The sequence below is a fragment of the Neoarius graeffei genome, chromosome 13 (genome assembly GCF_027579695.1).
Source record: "Neoarius graeffei isolate fNeoGra1 chromosome 13, fNeoGra1.pri, whole genome shotgun sequence".
Lineage (NCBI taxonomy): Eukaryota > Metazoa > Chordata > Actinopteri > Siluriformes > Ariidae > Neoarius > Neoarius graeffei.
In genome coordinates this window covers 73031657-73053379 of record NC_083581.1, presented here as the reverse complement: position 1 = coordinate 73053379, position 21723 = coordinate 73031657, and the positions used below count along the sequence as shown (strand labels likewise).

The following is a 21723-nucleotide window of genomic DNA, read 5'->3' as shown; positions in this document are numbered from 1 at the left end:
TTGGCTAATTTTTCTTAGTAATTAAAATATATGAAGTACGCATTAAGCATGATGAATGGTGGAGAGCTGTGTGCTTGACCTCACACTGTCATTGTCTCATCTGGGTCATTAGAAACCCACAGGGCAGGGACGAAGTCAGAGCACACTAAAGGATCTCTCTCTCACACACACACTCCATTTCTATGCCTGGCTATATTGAGCCACATGATGGCATAAAACCTGTTGATCGGCTCTGCGACCAGTACAGCTTGAGGAACGCCACACAATCAATGAAGGTACCCAGGGGCATGGCTACGCAAATCTTCAGATGCCAAGCCAGGTCAAAAAAAAAAAAAAAAAAAACACCAGGTGGAAGCAGTAGAGCACAAAGTGAACAAACTATAGCAACCTCAAATGGCATAAGAACCGAGTACACCATTACACTTTCCATATAAAATGCATTTACGGTACACTACCGTTCAAAAGTTTGGGGTCACTTTGAAATGTCCTTATTTTTGAAAGAAAAGCACTGTTCTTTTCAATGAAGATCACTTTAAACTAATCAGAAATCCACTCTATACATTGCTAATGTGCTAAATGACTATTCCAGCTGCAAATGTGTGGTTTTTGGTGCAATATCTCCATAGGTGTATAGAGGCCCATTTCCAGCAACTCTCACTCCAGTGTTCTAATGGTACAATGTGTTTGCTCATTGCCTCAGAAGGCTAATGGATGATTAGAAAACCCTTGTACAATCATGTTAGCACAGCTGAAAACAGTTGAGCTCTTTAGAGAAGCTATAAAACTGACCTTCCTTTGAGCAGATTGAGTTTCTGGAGCATCACATTTGTGGGGTCGATTAAATGCTCAAAATGGCCAGAAAAATGTCTCGACCATATTTTCTATTCATTTTACAACTTATGGTGGGAAATAAAAAAAGTGTGACTTTTCATGGAAAACACACAATTGTCTGGGTGACCCCAAACTTTTGAACGGTAGTGTAAACCGAGGTAAAATCTTCTAACATGTACACGAAGTTCTACAAGAGAGATGACATCAAAATAAAAAGACAAACCTCCTGTCCAGGGATGACGTTTCAGCTTTGACCTACCTCACTGTGATCAAGACAGACGGCACAGACGAGGATCTGGTGTTGCGCAGAAGTGGACGGGTTTCCTTCTGAAGCTAGTTCCTCTTAAAAGCTTCTCTGGTTTGCTCAGTGAGGATCGAAATCTCGATCAGGATTTCTATGAAGCTGCTTTGGGCTGTATAAAGAAAACTTTAAAATCGAGTACGCTTTTACCAGGAATTTGTGATGACGTGACGCACGGTCAAACCTATTGGTGAAAACATTTTAGTAGACACAATGATATCCATTTTATGCATTTATTTATGTAGCAATTTATTCTCTGTTTAGCTGCTGTTTCAGCAGTCTCATAACCACATGTCAGAAGGCCCGTGGTTCTTATCAGTCCTTCACTTTCACTAATCTGTGTGATCCTTCCCAAAAATACCACAAAAGTTGCCTAAAAATGTCACCTTTTGAAAAGTCCCTGCATTTCTGCAAGTTCATCAAAACTCTAAACTCCAACCCCCCTCCCCGCCCCGCCCCTCGGCTCCCCATTTTCAAAGCTAGTGAGGTCACACATTAGCAACAAAGGACAATCTTCTTCGACCCACCCCCAAGTTTGATAACCATCCTTTTCACACACACACACACACAAGCAACCATCTTATTTCAACAGCCAGAGAGGAACAAAAATGATTAAACATAATAAACTCCCAAACCTTTTTTTTTTCTTTACAGAGAAAAACTAAATGGGAAAACGTCTTTGTATTAGTCCACATAAATCCTCCAGACCATCTCTCAGGCCAGCATTTTAATTGGGATGGGGGGGGACACACGAATATACCAAAAATACAGTTCTGTGTGTCAGTCAGAGGCTTTGTGTGTAGTAGGCAATGTCAATATTTCTGTTTCGCTCGCTCAGTCGTCCTTTTACATGGATTAGAAAGAAGTAGGTCTTGGCCGTCTCTACAATAGTGTGAATATGTCGGTGTGTGTCATAAGTTAACATTATGTGAGTCTAAATCAGTGTCAGGTGTGTGTGTGTGTGTTTGTGTGTGCACGCGTATGTGGATTGAGGAAAGTCCTTAGGCCAGTCCGAAGCCCTCTGAGCATTCCTGAATGGCCAGCAGCAGCATGTGTCTCAACTTCTCATAGCTCTCGTAGGCTGGGAGATCCAGCTGGTTAAAGCTGCAGAGAGAGGAGACGGACCACAAAGCCGTTAACGGCTTCTCAGTAATTATATGTTCAGCATTTAAAATACATAAAATCAAATACATGTTGAAATGTAGTTGAGAGCCATGACAGCTTTATCTTTTTGGTTCATTAAAAAAAAAAAGTCTGTATGGCAGATGCATTATTTTTATAGTTTACCAAGTGTGTGCAGAGGGCAGGCGGTCGGTGGAGCGGTCATCGCGGTGAATCTGAAACTTCTGGATGCCGTTCATGCCCTCGAGTGCAGCGAAGCCCTGCAGAGGCACTTTGGACGTGCCTGTGACAAACTGCAGAAACTTGGCACGGTCTGCTTGGTCAAAGGAGCGCAGTGCACGCCAGAACCACTGAATCTGCACAAGCAAAGGAAGATATTTACCCCAGAACCACTCAGCATGCGCTTGAAACTTTAGGTTGGATGAGAAACGAGTTCTCAACAAATATGAACAGAGTTTGACACGATCGTTTTACTGGGAAACGCACCACTCGTATTTTTCAAATGAACTACATCCAGGACATTAGGCCAAAAAAAAAAAAAAAGTGTGTTTCCGGTTACCCGACCGACCCTAATCCGTACCGCCCGACCCTAAACTTTTTTTTCGTTTTTTTCCCCAGTCGCGACTTTTACATATAACCCAACCGCGTGAACCGGAAGTTTTTGTCACTCACTGGGAAAATCAGGGCTTTCCACAAGCGCCGGCTGAGGAGTTTAGAGTGTAGGCAGCTTGAAAAAAAAAAAAAAAAAAGCTCTAACTTTCTCATTTAAACTGTTTTCTCAGCCACAATTTTCTCAAAAGTTGTAGTCACACATTGTGTGAATCAAGACAAGTGTCTACCTGAGCGATAGGACTTACAGTTTTTGAATGAGAAGCCTGAAAGTAAGGAGAGGACAGCCGCGCTCTCCCATAGACTCACATTATAAACGTGGCAGCGCTTTTACTGCAAAATCAGAAAAGTCACTTGTTTTTAACTCGCTCTAGTGTCCACATTTTTTACACTAGGGACAAAAAAAAAAAATTACATTAATGTGTTCATGGGAGCCTTGTAGCACTCAATGTGAAAGAATTTTGTGAATAGCTCCTTTCGTTTCCGTGTAAATCAGCGTTGTTCGAGGAGAGGGAACTCTGAGAAAAAGCGCTCTTTGCTTGTTATATTGTGTCTTTTCCCTGCACCGTTACCAAGGCGACGAGCTGCACTCGGAGCAGAGAGAGGCGGGGCTGCTCGCTCTCTCTCTCATGGTGTATTGAGCTGTTATATTTACAGAAAAATTAATGTTAAAAGGTGTCTCATGCTGCATCAGATTCATCAGAAGGTGGTAACTCAGGTGACCTGCAAAGAAATTCATTATATTTGTGAAATTATTCCTGTCTAAATATAGGTTATGGCAGCCATCTTGAAAAAAAAATTCAAAAAAAAAAAAGCCTGCCTACTGACCCTAGTTTTGAAATCTACGTAACTGGAAACACACTTTTTTTTTTTTGGCCTTAACATTTTCCAATATCCTCACTCGTGAGGAAATCGATGAATTGTTTTTGATAAATTTGCGGACATTTTGTTTCTGAATGTGTCTATATAACAAGAAAAATCACACGTTGGCTTGAAGATATGAAGTTTATCTTCTCATGTTGAAAAACTTGTATTTCATATGAAATGCATCGCAGATCTGAGTGACATCTAGCAAAATATATTCCACAAAAATCGAAGCGCCGAGTTGGCTGCAAGCCATGTACGACGAGACTGAGTGGAATAATTGTTTTATTCTATCCACATTCACTGGATTTTGAGCATTTTTATTTTTAGAAAATTCAAAAAATAAAAACTTTATACAAAATGCTTGACAAAACCATTTCCTATTAACAAACCAGTGAAACTGTGCAGGTTAAAAAGTTGGTTTGATCGAAATAAATTATTATTAAATCTGTCTAAAACAAAAATCACGTTATTTAATAATTATAAAATAAATAAGGCAATAAATGTACAGGTAGATGGTGTTGATATTGAAAGAGTTTCTAATAATAAATTTCTTGGGGTAATAATAGATGATAGAATTAATTGGAAATCACATATAAAATACATACTAATGAAACCATCAAGAAGCATATCTGTGTTGAGTAAAGCTAAGCACGTCCTGGACTATAATTCACTCCGCATTCTTTACTGTTCCCTGGTTTTACCGTACTTAAATTACTGCTCAGTGGTGTGGGGAAATACGTATAAATGTTCACTTCATGCAATAACTATACTTCAAAAAAGAGCTATAAGAATAATTCATAGTGCTGGTTACCGAGATCATACTAATTCACTATTCTTAAATTCAAAATGTTTAAAATTCAGGGATATTATAGAATATAAAACTGCCTTAGTAATGTACAAAGTAAGGAATTATAAAGTACCAAGGAATATCCAAATAATGTTCTCGGATAGAGAGGGGGGCTATAATTTTAGGGGGAAATTGAAATTTAAAATTCTCAGTGCTCGGACAACGTTAAAAATGTTCAGTATCTCCGTTTGTGGAGTAAAGCTATGGAACAGTTTGAATGTGGAGCTCATGAAATGTTCAACTATAAAGCAGTTCAAAAAAAGGTATAAGGAACAGATCTTTATGAGGTATAGGGAGGAGGAGTTACAATAACATTCTACTGATATTGATTGATTATATATAGATAGATGTGTACATGTATGTACTGTATGTACGTATATATGTATAACAAGTATCTGTATATATGATTTGATCGATATTATACCATGTTGGTATGTTGGATGTTTTCTTTTTGTTTGTTGCTTTTGTTTTCTTTTGTATATATAGTTTATTATGGTGGAAAGTGACGTTTGATTAGCGGTGGTATAGAGGGTTAGGATTTGATAAGTTATTTACTTCTTCAGAATCCTTTCTGAACATTATTATGTTATCGCCTTGTGGCTACGCTATTCTGTTTATGACGATGTTTTGATGATTACATTTTCTATTTTTTATTAATTTTTTAAAAAAAATCTTTCTTCTTTACTGTTCGGAATAAAGCAAAATCAAATCAATCAAATGACCAGAGCAATTTGTGAAAAATGCTACAATTATTCTTGGGGAGGGAAAGAAGAAAAAAAAAAAAAATATATATATATATATATATATATATATATATATATATATATATATATATATATATATATATATAAAATTTATTTCTGGGAGGTCTGTATCATGAAATACCGTGACTGAGGTCTTGAAAGTACTGAGCGAGGCCCTCTGGGCCGAGGTCAGTATTTAAGGCCGAGGTCACCAGGGCTTTGAACCGGTTCAAGGAACGAAAACCGGGAACTTTTTCTATTTCACATGGAACAGAAACGAAACCAGAAACTTTATTATTTTTTATGTTCTGGAACAGAAACGCTTATTAAAAGTAATGGTAACCGGTTAATACCGGTTTTTATTTCGTTCCTCAAAGTTTCTGTAGCCTACAAATAGCCATTCTTCTCCTGCGCAAGTTTCTATGACCCGCTGGGGTTCACTTCCTGTGTGACGTTCGCTGATTGAATGGAGAGAGCGGGAAGGTGGACTGCTAGTGAGTAAATGCATTACTGAGTGTCTGAGCAAAGAAGAGCCTGAACATTGCAACCTCCCTATTGGCTGTTTGTAAAAATGTATCAGTTGTTGCCCCTCCCACGGGAATCATCGCGGGCTCGAGAGACGAGACCTGACGAGTTAGTTCGTTGGTAGCAGAACAAAATGTCTGGACACAAATCGGGTTTTCAGAAAAGGAAAGAAAATAAACGGAGGGTCGAAAATACAAAAAAGGAGGCAGAAAATGCAAAACGAGTTTTAAGGTAGGACAAATGGTTAGTTTTCTGAGGCAGCCCGCTGTGGCTGCAGGCTTTCAGTTGTGTCATTGAATGGTTAGTTTTCTGAGGCAGCCCGCCGTGGCTGCCTGCAGGCTTATTTATTATAGCCCATTTAGTTAAAATAGTTGATATAAAATGTTTATAGTTATAGTTATGTGATGGTTGTCCTGATTTAGACTGTTTTTTTTTTTTTTTTGGGGGGGGGGGGGGGGGGGGGGGGGGGGTTTGCGCGATGTTGCACCCGGGTCCAGGTTAGGGCAGAACCGGCCCTGGCTACATTTCAGGTGTAGTTTGTTTTATGTATGTATGTACTTGCATAGATGTGTACTTGGTCTTCCAATATGGCGCCTAACAAAATCTCGCGGCGCGGTGACGTCATGCGGTAGCCCTGTATAGGGCCTGACTAGCCTTTGGTAACACACTAAACGAATTATCTTTCATTTTTGGCACTTTTTCTGTTTGTGTAGATGGGAAGACATACTGAGAATCCAAATCACCAACATTTGAAATAATAATTGTTTTGAATTATTTCTTGTCTTATTTAATGAAGGTTGTAATAGAATTAGCCTACATTTGGCTTAAGCCGGATGAGACAGAGACATAATTTTATAGCCATTTGTTAAACCGCTAACAGGGAACGTAATTAACCGTTCCGGGAACTAAATTTTTTTGTTCTAACCGGTTCGGGAACGTCTATTTAATGGTGGAACCCAAAACCGGAAACGTTAAAATTCCGTTTCTGTTCGGAACGAACCAATAGGAAAAAAATTCCGGTTCAAAGCCCTGGAGGTCACGGTATTTCACCATACGGACCGACCTTAAGCTGGTAAATAATATATTTATTTTTTCTTTACCAAATTCTAACAGAAAACGAGAGCACCTGAAAGGGAAAACCGAGCCGAGCCGCCATTTTGAATCCTCATTCATGGCTGTAATGTAAATGGCTTCCTCCTCGGTAGACAAGTGCACTTCCATGGCGGGGAGGGGAAAAAAAAAGAAAAAAAAATTGCCACCTATGTAGTCCCCTATTTATACAAAATTCAGTCAGTCATTCAGGATTCAGCCATGTTTTTGCTTGACGTTAGCAACAGTTGCATGTTTTGAGCTTTCTCCTGAAATGTTTTCTTTTATTTCTTCTTCCTCAGGGTAGTAAAACTCGCTTTCGCTATCCATGCTGTAAAATTAATGCTATTCTCCTGAGAAATGCGAAAATAAATGTTGACAAAATAATTGCTACTATGTTTGTTGTTGTGAACGAACAAGTCGCCAAAGGTCCGTAACCGGGGTCCGTATTGTAGGATTCCGGACCGCTCACGGACCAATCAGAGCATACGATCGAATGGAAACCGGACTGCGAAAAAAAAAAGTTCTTACCAACAAATACTTTTATTCCATATTTTGCTGCTTTTTTGTGTTTATTTTTTCGGGTTTTGTTTGAGTGTTTATTTCATCCTCAGTTGTTTCAGCAACATGCACTGCCATTTTGTTTTTCTCTACTCGCGGTATATGAGCTGATAGCCTCATCGTAGAGTAGCCCATCAGAGTGCGCGACTGCTCATATCCAGTGAATGTGGATAGAATAATTCCAACGTTTCACTCTGATGACATCATTCTCAGTGTTTTCCTGCTGACTGGACGCGAGTTGTTAAAATGGTGACCCGGTTTAACATTCAAATTCTTCTGATTAACTGCCGTATTTTTTCGTGGATGTGTCCATATAATAGAAAGAACATTACACGGTGGCGCGAAGATATGAAGTTTATCTTCTCATGTTGAAAATATTTTCACTCGTGAATATATTCACCACTCAAAGATTAACTTCATATCTTGGCGCATCATCCTCCCTCGCATGCATCTGATTAACACTGAGCTGTCACTTTCTAAATATTTTTTAAATATCATCATAACCACATTTAAAAAAAAATAAAAATAATAAAACCCCACCCACCCCTGTACGAGTTGGGGATGCAGTAGAACAGGCAGTTTGTACATCGTATTTTTTGTGCACTACACTTTGCTTGTACATTTGACTCAGACGTCATCAGTTGAGAACAGATCACATCTCCTCCCCAGCCTGCATAGTAAAATGAAACCAGAGAAACCCTCCGCAATATTTTTTGTACCAACTGATATTCATTTCAGCTTTTGGTGGAGGGATTTCTGTTTTCTACTGCATCACATTTTATGCCCTGCCTTTTGTGCGCGCGCGTGCGCTCTTAAATCAGTTGGGCGGGGGAAAAGAAAGAAAAAGAAAGGTGCGTTCACTTTCTGTAGCAGTATCGAATTGCAGGTTCATTACTCCTCAAATGTACTTGAAACAAACTGCAAATTGATATAGATCAATTTTTTTTTCCTTTTTTTTTCCCGTTTCCGTTTGAGAGTACGTCGTGCGCGTTCTGGCTGCCGCTTCTCACCAGAGCTTTTTTTATTTTCTTTCTTTTTCTTAGTGCTGTCAAGCGATTAAAATATTTAATCGCGATTAATGTCGCGACTGTCATAGTTAACTCGCGATTAATCGCAATTTAATCGCACATTTTTGTCACACGAAAAACCATTGTAATTCTCTTACCAGCATAAAAAAGTGAATGGGCTTGTTTTGTACCAATGTTTTTCTTATTGCAAAGCATAACACATCTTGACACAGCCACTGCAAAGTGAAACCTAAGCTGAGCACTGTGGCTCTTCGTCCCGAGACTAACAAGAGAACCATGAGTGAAGTGATCTACTGCTTGAGAGAGAGGTTACACAGTGACGGTAGGCTTGACATGCTTGATTATAATATAAAGTACACTATTATATTAAGTTTAAGCTGTTCGTTGATAAATATTGCATTGAACCTGATCTTTACTGTTTCAGCTCACTTAACACATTTTGTACTTTTACACTTTCTGCCTGTTGATGCGTCGCGCTGTCCAATCAGAGGCGGCCAAATTTGCATATTACAGGAAGGATTTCTGGGATAGCGTTGAGTTTACAGTTCAGAGGGATCTGGCTTCTTTAGACGCTGTCTTCTTAAAACTGAATAAATATTTAAAAAGAGCCAAATGAGCCAGTCTTTTGAACGGCTCTTTTCAAAGAACGGATCACAAAGATGCGGATCCCATCAAAGAGCCATAAATCCCATCTCTACTAGCGCGCCCTGCCCGCGCTGGTTCTTTGAGGGAGGAGGGCAGAGGACTCTGGCTGTGCGGGGCGTGGCTAGCTGCTATCGTTTTTCAAAGCAAAGTCTCTGTTCCAAGTTCCTGGCAGTTTCAAAAGCTTATGAAAAACCTACATCATGTCACAGAGCGTTAATCTCGCGATAAAAAAAATTATTGCCGTTAAAATTGAGTCAAGTTAACGCGTTAATAACGCGACATTTTTGACAGCACTACTTTTTCTATTTTCATTTTATTTATTTATTTTTTTCTGTGTGTTTGTGTAGTTTGATGTTTGTTTGAGTGTTTTGTCCGCCGGTTGTGGTGTAGCTCCGGACCCAGTTTTGGGCGTCGGTTCCCTCCAGGCCTTGGTTCGCCGTGGGTGATGCCTGCGCTCCCAGCTGTAGACCGCAGTGAGCTCGTTGCTCATTTTACATCGTGGTTGTCCAGCGCTTTGCGCTTTAACGCTTGGCGTGATGTTCCGAGCGATGTTGCTCAGTGGTGTCATGGTGGCTGTGCAGGCGGTTTGGGACACACCAGCGCTCTGCGTGGCGGAGCTTCTCTGCTTGCTTTGTGGATCCATGGCGTGGTGTTCGAGCGATGTTGCTGACGGCGTCGGTGCTGGAGATGTGGGACTTGTTTTCGTGCGCCTTTTGGTGGGACTGTGGCTGCTACACCACGGGAATTACATCCTGACCCCTACTCAGTGGACTTTTTACTTTTTAATTATTATTATTTATTATTTTTATTTATTTATTCTTAGTCTATAATTGTAAAGCGTCCTTGGGTTTCTTGAAAGGCGCTATATACATTTAACTTATTATTATAGACGTGACCGCTCTACTCCCAACGACCTGTGGAATTTTAAACCCTGTGTGTAGACCTACTTGGATAGAGCTGGACTGGTACTTGTGGTACTCTGTATTGGCCTTAAGATCATCAATGTCAATGGTCGGTAGGCCTGAGATGAGCAGCTCCAGCTCCTGCTCTGTGAAGATGGAGATGAGTCTCTTGGGGATGATCTCATAGAAGCCTTCCAGAAAAGCTGCCAGCTGTTTACGAATCGCACCTTCAGCCACAACAGGAGGAAAGAACTAGGTTAGGCATTTTATCAACTTCCCGATTTGCTGAAAACCTGCAGAACGTGCACGTGCTGAGGCCCAGGGTTGCGGATGCAAAGCTCACCAGTCATCTTCATCTGGCAGACCAGGTGCACATACTCCTTCTTGTTCTCTTCAGTCACCAGGATGTTGGCCCCGTTGGGCTTTAAATCCCTCACTTCACACACGCCAAACTCCTGGACCTGCCAAAGAAGGGAAGGGAACGTTTCTGTCTACCTGTTCTGTGTCTACATACATAATCACCAGTCGGTAGTTTTTATAAGCAGTACCTCAGTGCTGAACGTCAGCTCGTAGCCCAGCGTGGACACATCGTTCTCCAGTAGGTAGACCAGGCCTTGGAAGAAAGGATAATCCTCACTCTCCATATCAGTGTATCTGCGGAAAAATATCAACACAGCCGTTCAGTTGCGACGTAACGAGGTCAGTACCGCAATGAAACACTTAACGAAAATTCTACACTTGTAGTCCGACATCCTAAAAACAATTTGTTTATTGTGAAATTTCGCATCAACAACTATGACAAATACCAAACTATATAATCAGAACCAGGTCATCCATGAGTAATCGTGTTTTCGTGTAAAAGAGAAAAAAAAAAAATCATCATCAAAGTGAAAGCCTACCTAACGCTCTTCCCCAGGATGTGTTTGTAGAAGCTACGTGTGAAGTAGCACTCCAACAGTCTGTTATCGTACACAGCCTTGGCCACCACCCGCCCCACAAATTTGAAGTAGCTGAGATGATTGGGATTGCAGTGAGAGGACGGGTTGATGGTATAGGTGACCCTGTCTCCAGGTGACGTGCGGAACAGAGCGTACATGGGGTTAAACATCTCTCTGGAGATGATCATGTACCACTCTCTCAACAGTCCACCAGCATCCTGGCCCTCTTCGCCTTCAAACACAATGTACCTGAAGAGTGAGCAACAGACTGTTAAAATGATGTTCCTGCGATGGGAACGGGGGAAAATAAATAAATAAAATTCTCTCAGGTTATTGTAATGCACAAATTATCTTTGTCCAATGGTTAATGAGTAATTAGTGAAGTCTGCAGTTTAATAGAGCAGCTCCCTATTAAAGGAGAACTGAAGGCAAATTTATCAAAATTCTCTCATTTTATTAAATATCGGAATGCATTTCTGATCGCTATTTTGTCGCTGCTATAGCAAGTTATGAGTGTTTGAAATATGCTCTGTAATACATCAGTCCATGTCAAAGCGATGGCCGTAAACGGGATTCGTTGAGACCTGTGTGAGACATCGTAGGACGGAAGTAAAACGTACAGTGGAAATCAAAGTCACCAACATCTTAAGGCCAATTTATGCTGACAACCCAGTCCTCGCAGACGGTGTCGCAGACAGTGTCTGCGTAGCCCCCCCACCTTCGCAGACGCTCTGCGCGCACCTCCCAAAAATTGTGACCACCGCAGAAGCCTCGCAGACAGCGCCGCAGACAAGAGGGCTCTGATTGGTCCACTCTACCCGCACTTCCGCTTCCCTACTTTCCCGGTTTGTTTTGTTTTCACGACCGGCATTTTTAAAAACACGAGCGAAGATGGAGCAGCATGAAGAGCGGTTGATTGAGGAAGTACGTACATCTATACGACTCCAGTTCTAGTCATTATAAAAAAAAAAAAGTTCTAGTCATTATAAGTAACTGGAGGATAAACACTCCACTAACCACACCCACCAACTACTCCTAGCGACTTCGCGCCCCCTTGCGTTGTGCCGGTGAATAACATCGCGCACGCCCATTACCCCGCTCAACAATAAATTACAACTGTCTGCGAAAGCCTTGTCGCAAGAGCCTGCAGAGGCCTTTAGCCTGGGCCTGGCCATCCTAAGCGTGACGCAACACGAGGGCCTGTTGCGAGCTTAGTCTGGCCAGGCAAGCTATCTACAGCTCTTCCAAGCTCCCGAAAAATCAGGAACCAATCAACTTTGAGCATCTCCAACGAGCCCTGGGTACAGGCGTGTTCAAGGCACTGACGTAGTAGAACTGCGACCGGAAGCCATAGATTGTTTACAGAATCTATGCCGGAAGCGCTTCATTCACGCTTCCGCATCTATTACGCATAGATGCTGTATTGAAAGCATTCAACGGGAAGTTCTCATTGAAAACGGAGCAAAGAGCAGCCCTGGAGGTATTTATTGAAAGGAAGGACGTTTTCGCCTTGCTCCCGACCGGCTTCAGTAAGAGTTTAATCTACCAGTTAGCCCCGTCGCGTCGCATACGTCAGAGGAAAGAGTGATGTGATTGGTTTAAGCTTCGTCACAGCCTTTTCTGGCTTCGACCAGTCGCAAACGGAGGCATTTCAGGGAGGCGGGTCAACCACGGGCTCTGGGAAACAGTTGGGCTTAATATCTTGGCCAGACAAATAGCTCGGAGAGCTTTGAAGTCGCGTTAGCCAGGCTACCAACATCTGCCAACGTTGTCAAAAGACGCGCGCGCCCTCTTTTGAATGCTGATGTAATCAAGCCGGAAGTTTTGTTTGTTTTGATAGCAATCAGGAAAGTTTGAAAAAAGTCTGCAGTAATCGTCATTCAAACTTGTTTTTGTGCAATACTTCGTTTGGAAAACGGTTTTCAAAATGGCGGCGCTGACACCTGGCTGACGCTTCACGTTTCGAAGTCTCGCACGAGTCTCGTGAAGATCGCGCGGATAAGCGACGCCTGCCGTGGACCAAACGAACTAAATTCAACACGGCTAAAAACCGAACAGGCCGATAAGTACGATATTTAATTGCAATTAGTTGCCAATACGAGTCACGATATAAGGTTATTAAAACGTAATTGAATAACACGTTAATTAAGAAATAAAGCAAGTTTAAAAATGACTTCAGTTCTCCTTGAAGCACTCACAGTCTGTTCTTCATGTCCTCTGGGCTCTTGCGGTGCAGCTCTCTGTACGAGTCCTCAAAGACATGGTCTCTCCTCACATGAACAGCCATGTCCTCCTTCCTCAGACCCTCATCCAGGCGCTCCAGCTCCTGACGGAAATACCTGAGGCACGCACACACACACACACGCACGCGCTAGCCCAAAGACACTCAAAAAGCCTGAAGGAAACCCACTACAGGCAGTGCGTGTGCGACTTACTTGCGCTTGACATCGAAGTCAAGAATACGAATGTAGTCCACCAGGACAGCAAAGGGGCCGTCAGCCAAGTGCGTGGTGGACTGGCGCAGGATCTGGTTAAGCACTGTTCTGTGGGTCTCTGTTTCAGAAAGCAAAAAGGGGAGATCATGATAACCGTAACTCCAATGATCAGTAATTACTCGAAGAATTCTTACTGCAAACAACATTACTGCAAAGGCACATCAGGTGAAAATTCAAATTGCTTGAAACTGGTCTCACTGAACTCAGAATTGAATGCTAAACACCACACTTTTTACAGAGTTAAAATCATGGATTAAAGCAAAAAAAAATTATTTGACTGAAAATTTACGGGGGGAGGGGGGTGTTATAGGTGAATTTCGATGAAATTCTACGGGGGGGGGGGGGGGGGGGGGGGGGGGTTATGGGTGGATTTCGATGAAATTATGAGAATGGTTAACTTAGAACTGATAACTTTATCAATTAATTAATGGATTAATATATTCAATTTATTGCACTCTCTTTCCATTGCTTCCGTATATTATTTTTTTTGTGGCAAACCACACAAATGCAAGCGCCTGGAATGTTTAGTTTTTTGCACCATGAACTAAATGGCTTTCCGTTTTCACCTATTTCGTCCAGCCAAGCCCACCTCCACTTGTTGTTTTTTACACCTTTATCGATGGCAGACACATCAGTGCCTTCTTTCATGTAAAGCGCATCCATGCTGCCGAAACCGAAAGCAGAATGACGTGCTCCTCTATGTTCGACGTCAATATAGAAAAAAGTTTGGATCTTTGCTTAAATTAAAATTATAATTTGACCTTACTTTGTGTTGAATACGACTTCAAAAACAATTCAAGATTTTATTAAGAGAAATATTGTGGCCAACACGAGTGTTAAGTTACCTAAAAGATCGCGTGAAGTTGGCTGCTATCTACTTTGCGTTCGTTCTCATTTTCCTCCATCATTTCATCGGCCAGAAACAAATGTTTTGACGTAATTTAACTTAGTAGGCTATGATTATTATTTAACCGTAGTCTTCTAGACATTTTGACTGTTTGGGGCATTGAACGCTGGTGTATGATTTTCAGGGAATAAAGTTTAGCGCATGTCGGAACATCATTGCGCTCGCAGCCTCCAACTCCTCAAACGTCCTTTAAATTGTGATATAACGTAGGCTATAAGGCACGGTTCTAACATACCTTACACGTTGGCCTAACGAAAATAATAATTGTTGGGGCGTCTGCTGATTTGTTAACTATAAATTTAGGTCTAATTACTTCTGACAGTCTGCAAGCATTGCACCGTCGGGTCTTCAAGTCTGGCTGAAGCAGAGGAGCGGGCTTCCCGGGGTTTATTTTTTTTTAACATGCTCTATTTCTATATGTCCAGGTTTGAACTAAGTCATTTTGGCAAGATTTAATTTAATACAAAACAGAAATGGTCAGACACAAGTACGCCATGCACATGGGAATGTATTTTGCCATTTTTGACAGCGCATGTTTTTTTAATGCCGCACCGTAGACAGCGAACGTTTAAACATGATCAAACATAGGAAATTAACGACACAAATTATGGCTCAAAAACAAAAAAAGTTAAATAAACCCTGCTGACAGTTGATGGTGTTGCAACACATCAGTAGCCTGGGCCCGCCCATCCTAAATGTGACGCAACATGGGGGCCTGTTGCGAGCTTAGTCTGGCAAGGCAAGCTATCTACAGCTCTTCCAAGCTCCCGAAAAATCGGGAGCCAATCAACTTTGAGCATCTCCAACGGCCCTGGGTAGAGGCGTGTTCAAGGCAGTGACATAGTAGAACTGCGACCGGAAGCCATAGATTGTTTACAGAATCTATGCCGGAAGCACTTCATTCACTAGAAACATTACGAACATGGAGCAAGTTCTCACTGAAAACGGAGCAAAGAGCAGCCCTGGAGGTATTTATTGAAAGGAAGGCCGTTTTCGCCTTGCTCCCGACCGGCTTCGGTCAGAGTTTAATCTACCAGTTAGCCCCGTCGCGTCACATACGTCAGAGGAAAGAGTGATGTGATTGGTTTAAGCTTCGTCACAGCCTTTTCTGGCTTCGACCAGTAGCAAACAGGCATTTCAGGGAGGCGGGTCAACCACGCGCTTTGGGAAACGGTTGGGCTTAATATCTTTGCCAGACCAAATGCTCGCAGAGCTTTGAAGTCGCGTTAGCCAGACTAACACATCAGTGTTATAACCCAATCTCTACCCAACCACCCGTCATTTTAATTCTCCTCGGATCAGCACCGACCTCACATTTGGTCTTGGGAGAGCTCAGTTGACGGAAATCCGTCACACGACAGAAAACTTTGATCCATGTAAAATACGTTTATCTGTTCTTGAGAGATTACAAATCAAAGATCGAAGAAACAGCTTAATTTTTAGAAATCTGATACAATATTCTGTCTGAGGATCACATGGTCCAAAACAGGCCTCATTAGCCAATGAGGTCAAATGTTTGTTCTTAATAACTTAAGATATTTACATGGAAATTGGCAGGCACATAGATGGTTGTACACAAAAAATTAGTAAAAACAAATTATGCCAATTAGGTAAAAGGTTAAATTAGTACACCCTCTTCAAAGTTTCATCAAATGGCTTTATCTGTGCAATAAAACTGATCTTAACTCTCATTTATACATCACAAAGAAGGAGAAATCAACATTAATTATAAAATATGCATAAATAAGCATTGAAATGTCATTCACATCTACCAAAGATTATTTATAATACCCTCTTCGTGCTCTGTAGGCCTTTGTATTTCTAAGTAGGGCTGAGAAGTGTTGATATGAAAAAGAGTATAAATGATCATTTCGATTAATATTCACAGCTTTTAAGGCGAACCTCAAAAATAAATAAATAACCCACATCTAATAAACAATTCACATTCATTGAACTGAAATCGACACGCACGTTTCTGACTTCTGGTTTGTTTTTTTAAATATATCATTCCGACCACTAAGATCTTGATATTTTTCATCAAAACAACCAGTTATATTCTAAAACGGTTATTTATGAAATCAGTTTGACTTGAAAAAAAAAAAGTTAATCAATGCTATGAAATTCACAGAAGACTTTGAAGTGAGTTAACATCAAAACTAGCAGACGGAAAATTTTGCTGAATCCTTCATCAGAAACCGTGAGAGCGAGACAGCGTCCCTATAAAAGTTATCTGACTGATATTCACAGATAATCCAGTCAGAAACTGATCAGAAGAGAGAGCGAGCGAGCGAGCCTGACCGCTTTCCCGTGACTCAAAAAGAAAAGCACCGGCAGTTTCCAGACGTCCCGCGAGCCGAGATTTCACTCTGTTGTACCGACTTTAATCTGCCGTTACTCCCGAAGTACTCAACAGATCTCAACCGGATACATTTCTTTTGGAAAGCAGAGATGAGCTTTTTAATGATAGTATTCATGACAGAAATATTCAAGAGTTAAGCAATGACAGATCTGAAAACTTAAATTGCGCATGCAGACGCTCCTTTTCACAGCACGGCCAGCGAGCGTCTGACGTGCCTGTTTAACCCCGCCCCCGGACTTTTTTCATATTCTGACAAATCCCCTCTTTTGTGCTACACTGTTCGTCGTCACAATAATAGCAAAACAGCAGAACGCAACATTGCAAGTGGAAAAAGATCCTCACTGAACAAATATATAAAAGGAAATTAATACTTCCGAGGAAAAGCTGCCCACTAAACTTCTAAAAAACATGCTTATTTTTATATAACTTAAATGGTTACAATAGCAGCCCTATTAATGATGATTACTTCCTGCTCTCATGACCAAGATTGTATTCCCCCCCCCCAACAAGACATTCAGGATAAGCTCTGACTGACATTGCGACGACGTGCTGAACTTACCAGCAAAACGGAGAAACTTTTGGGTGTCTGGAGGCAGGTTGGAGGAGATGTGCATGGACGAGGGCTCTCGGGAGAAGAAGGGGTCAAGCGAGGATGGGGTGGCGGGTGTGAGTGGGGCCGGGGAGAGCGGAGGCGGCTCGTCTTTGATGTGGGACAGTTGGCTCTCGCGAGTGTCTCGCACAGGTGGTTTGCTCTCACGCTCTGTAGCATGCACCAGAAAGAAAGCCTCCACTGCCGGCTGCAAGACTTTAAAATTAAAAAAAAAAAAAGTGTGAATTTAAATCTGCCTTCATTGTTTTATCAGTAAGGCATGTACAGTGATGCGATGTGCGATTACCCAGAACAGCATGCTGATCATGCGACTCCTCCAGCTCTTTGAGGCACTCGCCCAGCATGTCCCACAGCTCGTCCAATAAGAGCTGCTCGCTCAGCAGAGGCAAATCAGGTAGCCGCTCTTCCTGCTCCTGCTGACTACTGGTCTCCTCACCTGAACACACACACACACGTTCGTTAAAATTCAAGTTTTTTTTTCGAAAACAATCGCATAATAGTAGAATTAAAGCATAAATTAATTTTAATGCCACTGGCTAACTTTTTAATCACACAACAAACCGTATAACTCCAAATTAGAGGTCTGCGCGGGACAGAATTTTCAGTCCCGCTCCCGCATTGTCATTGGCTTGGGGAATTAAACATGCTGAGCTCTGCGTCGTACACGAGTGAGAACGACTTCCAAATGTCTGATTTCAGGACTCTTGATTTAACGGTAAATGTACCTCTTTTTAAAGCAGCACTTACTTCTGAAGCACTGTGAGCTTCACTAGAGGAGCTCTGCTTTTCTGCCATGATCGGAGATCTCAAACACGGAAGAGCGTAAAGGAATCGGAAACGTACGCGAGATTAGACCACATCCGCAAATTTAGGCATCTTAAAATGTTTTTATTAATGCCAAATAAAATATCCAGTACAAATTATATATGATAGACAAATTATTAATTTGTCTTTTATTTTAAACACGTTTTTAGTTAGCGGGACTGCAGCTTATCACCTCTCCCGCCCGCTCCCACATTGTGCACTCTCCCTCCCGCCCGCAACGAGCTTTCAAAATTTGTCCCGCACCACACTGCTTTGCGTCGGGTCCCGCGGGAGTGCAGGGCTCTACTCCAAATGTCCTCATTCAACAGAAAGCATAGAGTTTTTCCACTGAAGAAATAGAATATAGACTAAGATACTCTAATGCTGATATTCTAAGAATAACCGAGAGAGATAGACTACGTTCAGACTGCACCCTGAAACGACCCATATCCGATTTTTTTGCCCATATGCGACCTGTATCCGATTTGTTATTGACAATCTGAACGACACAGATCCGATTTTTTCACATGCGACCCAGGCCGCTTGGATATGTGGTCCTAATTCCGATGCATATCCGATATTTTCACATGCGACTGCAGTCTGACCGGACAGGTCACATTCATGCGACCTACACGTCATCAACAAGAGACAAACGTCACTATTCTGCGTTGGCTAATCCCGCCTCTTTGGTGGAAAACAACAACATTTGTACAGTTTTCAGAATTTAAATAGACTTTTATAGAATTGATCAAGCTAATGGTGGATTTGGTAGGGACCTGGATGTTGATCTGTTAGCCTGATTAAATAAAACAGTTTCTATAACTGATTTATAACTTAAACCATCCTGTATTACAAGATTGTTCTGGAAATTTCCAGTAATTTGACACCTTCGGTCTCATTACTCTGCTGCCCACATTAATCAGATTATTGTTTGAGTTCCGCCACCGCCACAAAAACCACATCGCCAGGTCTCGCCTCATCTCCATAGCAAACTGCACTGGTGTTTCTGCACCTTGAGCCAGCGCTGAGAGAAGTTGCAGAATTCAGCTGGCTATAAACAATCTAAATAAATATTTATAAAAAAGTAGAAAAAGTTTATTAATATGACGAAATAAATATGTGCAAATTATTAAGCCTGAATTAAGAGTTTGGTAATACAGCGGCCGCATCCCAAATGACTGCCTACTGAAGCTCGAGTGCACTATATAGAGTTTAAAAATCCATTACTTCCTAGTAACATGTAGTGCACTTGTATAGAGAGACATTTAGGAGTCAACCCTCGTTACCAGGCTACAGGTTTTCGTTTCAGTTCAGAAACAAAAACACACACGAGACCTCACACTTTAACACTAACCAGATAATTAAACAAACAAACAAACAAAAAAATCATTAAACTTGAAGAGTGCGCTTTTTTTTTGTTTATGTATTACATAGATGTGCTTATTACGTGTCAATTTGCGCATGTGGGACACTTTTGGGTCGTTTTCCGTTCATATTGGAGATCGCATACAAGTCTCATATAATTGGTAATGTGAACGGTAGGGTTGGGCGGTATTACGGTAAGAAGGTATCCCGAGGTATCCAAAAGTACCAACAGTATCGGTCTCATTACCGTCATTTAAAAAAAAAAAAAAAAAAAAAAATATATATATATATATATATATATATATATATATATATAATATCTAAATAAATATGGAGTACATGAGGTCATAATATAAAATAATAAATTGAAGATTATCCCGAATAACTGTGTGATCGTATTTTCACTAATTCTATCAATTTCCTAAAGAAGTTCTCATCGCGTGCAGGGTTGTTTATGTCGTTACCATGGCAACCCTGCATGACATTTGGAGTCTGACAGAAAGCTTCGCAAGAGACTGAGACCGCGGTTGAAAGATGGCAAGTCAAGATAACGAGTTAGTGGCAAAAAAAAAAAATACAACATCGGCAGTGTGGCAGTATTTTGGTTTCAAACCAAACGAAAAGGGAGAGCCAGCAAACACAGATGAAGCTGTGTGTAAAGTATGTAAGAAGACGGTCACGGCGCGAGAGGGGAACAAGTTATGTTAGATCAAGACAACGTTTTAAGCAAGGGAAGGCCATTTGATTATTAATTTCCCCGCCATGGCATGACGTGGGCCGATATGATTTTGCCTTGTGCAGCTATCACGCATTTGAATTAGGTTCGCCTCATTTGCGCTGAATGGTTTATCGCGCAGTCTAAACGGACTTGGGTGTTGGTTGATTCTTTTTCTTTTTTTTTTTATTTCCCATGCTTGAAAGGGTATGATCCTGCTCATCGTGTACTTTTTTTGATGGAGCAGGTGAAATAGTGCTGCAAATGGCGTTTCAACGCAGGCATGTGTAAACGACAGTTGAATGCTATTTTCAAGATGAAGGAAGAGTTGCGTGATGCTTTGAAATATCTCTTAATCCATTCATCAATGCACAAAATTCGCTTTGCTGCTTAATCCATACCACAATGCACACAATTCGCTATGCTGCTTTTAAATAGTACATTTGAGGCATAGGCGCAGGTCTGGACAAGGTCCGCCGGTATAGGCGCATGTTACACAGTAGGCCGAAACAAAATATTTTTTTCTCGGTAATACCGTATACCCCGGGAAAACACAGAGACAGTTTAAAGGTATCAAAATTTGGATACCGCCCAACCCTAGTGAACGGCCTAACAAAAAAATCGGATTTCACAACAAATCGGATATGGGTCGTTTCAGGTTGCAGTCTGAACGTAGTGATAGTCTCAGAAGCACGATCAGAAGTCAATATTTAAACAATATTGGCTGGCGTTGAGTGGTCTATCAGATATATTCCACTCAGCTAGTATGATCTTGAACGAGCCGAAGACGAGTAGCTGAATGGAATATATCTGATATACCATGAAGGAAAAAAAAAAAGCCAGCCAATATTATTTTGCCAACGCAAGCTTACCCGCGACTCTGTGCTGTTAGCGTGGCAGTCCAGTTACCTTCTAGCTGGTGTAGTGTTAGCGCAGGCCAATGCTAGCGCAGTCAAGCCAAATATTATTATTTTTTTCCCTGTGTAATTTACTGAGTTATTTTTAAAATCAACATCGACAACTACACACAGAGACCTGGCAGCCAAAATTCTCTCAAAATCTTCCGCTTTTAACAAAGCAAACCTCACCACCATGTTTGTTCACAAACCGTCACAGTCACTCTCTAGCATGGAAGTTTTACATCTCCGACGTGTCTCTTTTTCAGTTTTTTGATGTTTGTTGGTATGTTTTTCTCTTTTAAATATGCATGAAGGATATCTAATGAAGTTTTGGTAGCCTTTCAGCGCGACTTAAGTTTCAGTTGATTTATTTAGTGCTTAAACTTAACACTTGGTTAGCCTCGTCTTCCCTCTTTCCTGGCCGACAAAGAAATGATTGTGCGCACGCGCAGCAGAAAAGTTGTCATTGGATCTTTGTATGAGCGCCGATGTGTGACATCGTGTCGTCTTGACAATGTGCAATATTATAATACTGCACGTTCGTTCTCCATTGGGGAGAGT

The 21723-nt window shown here is 41.3% G+C and overlaps 1 protein-coding gene across 8 annotated transcripts in view; it reads right to left on the bottom strand.

Annotated features, from left to right (window-relative positions):
• Positions 1 to 1351: 1351 nt before the first annotated feature.
• Positions 1352 to 21723, bottom strand: part of huwe1 (HECT, UBA and WWE domain containing E3 ubiquitin protein ligase 1) — a 144938-nt gene continuing 124566 nt past the window's right edge. For all 8 annotated transcript variants that reach the window (XM_060938489.1, XM_060938492.1, XM_060938495.1 and 5 more), the window contains 10 exons: positions 17666 to 17815; positions 17329 to 17574; positions 13444 to 13561; positions 13207 to 13347; positions 10970 to 11257; positions 10619 to 10724; positions 10414 to 10531; positions 10116 to 10297; positions 2420 to 2610; positions 1352 to 2236 (listed from right to left, as the gene is read on the bottom strand). In XM_060938489.1, coding sequence (XP_060794472.1) covers positions 2134 to 2236; positions 2420 to 2610; positions 10116 to 10297; positions 10414 to 10531; positions 10619 to 10724; positions 10970 to 11257; positions 13207 to 13347; positions 13444 to 13561; positions 17329 to 17574; positions 17666 to 17815 — 1643 coding nt within the window. In that variant the 3' untranslated portion in view covers positions 1352 to 2133. The remainder of the gene's footprint in view (positions 2237 to 2419; positions 2611 to 10115; positions 10298 to 10413; positions 10532 to 10618; positions 10725 to 10969; positions 11258 to 13206; positions 13348 to 13443; positions 13562 to 17328; positions 17575 to 17665; positions 17816 to 21723) is intronic.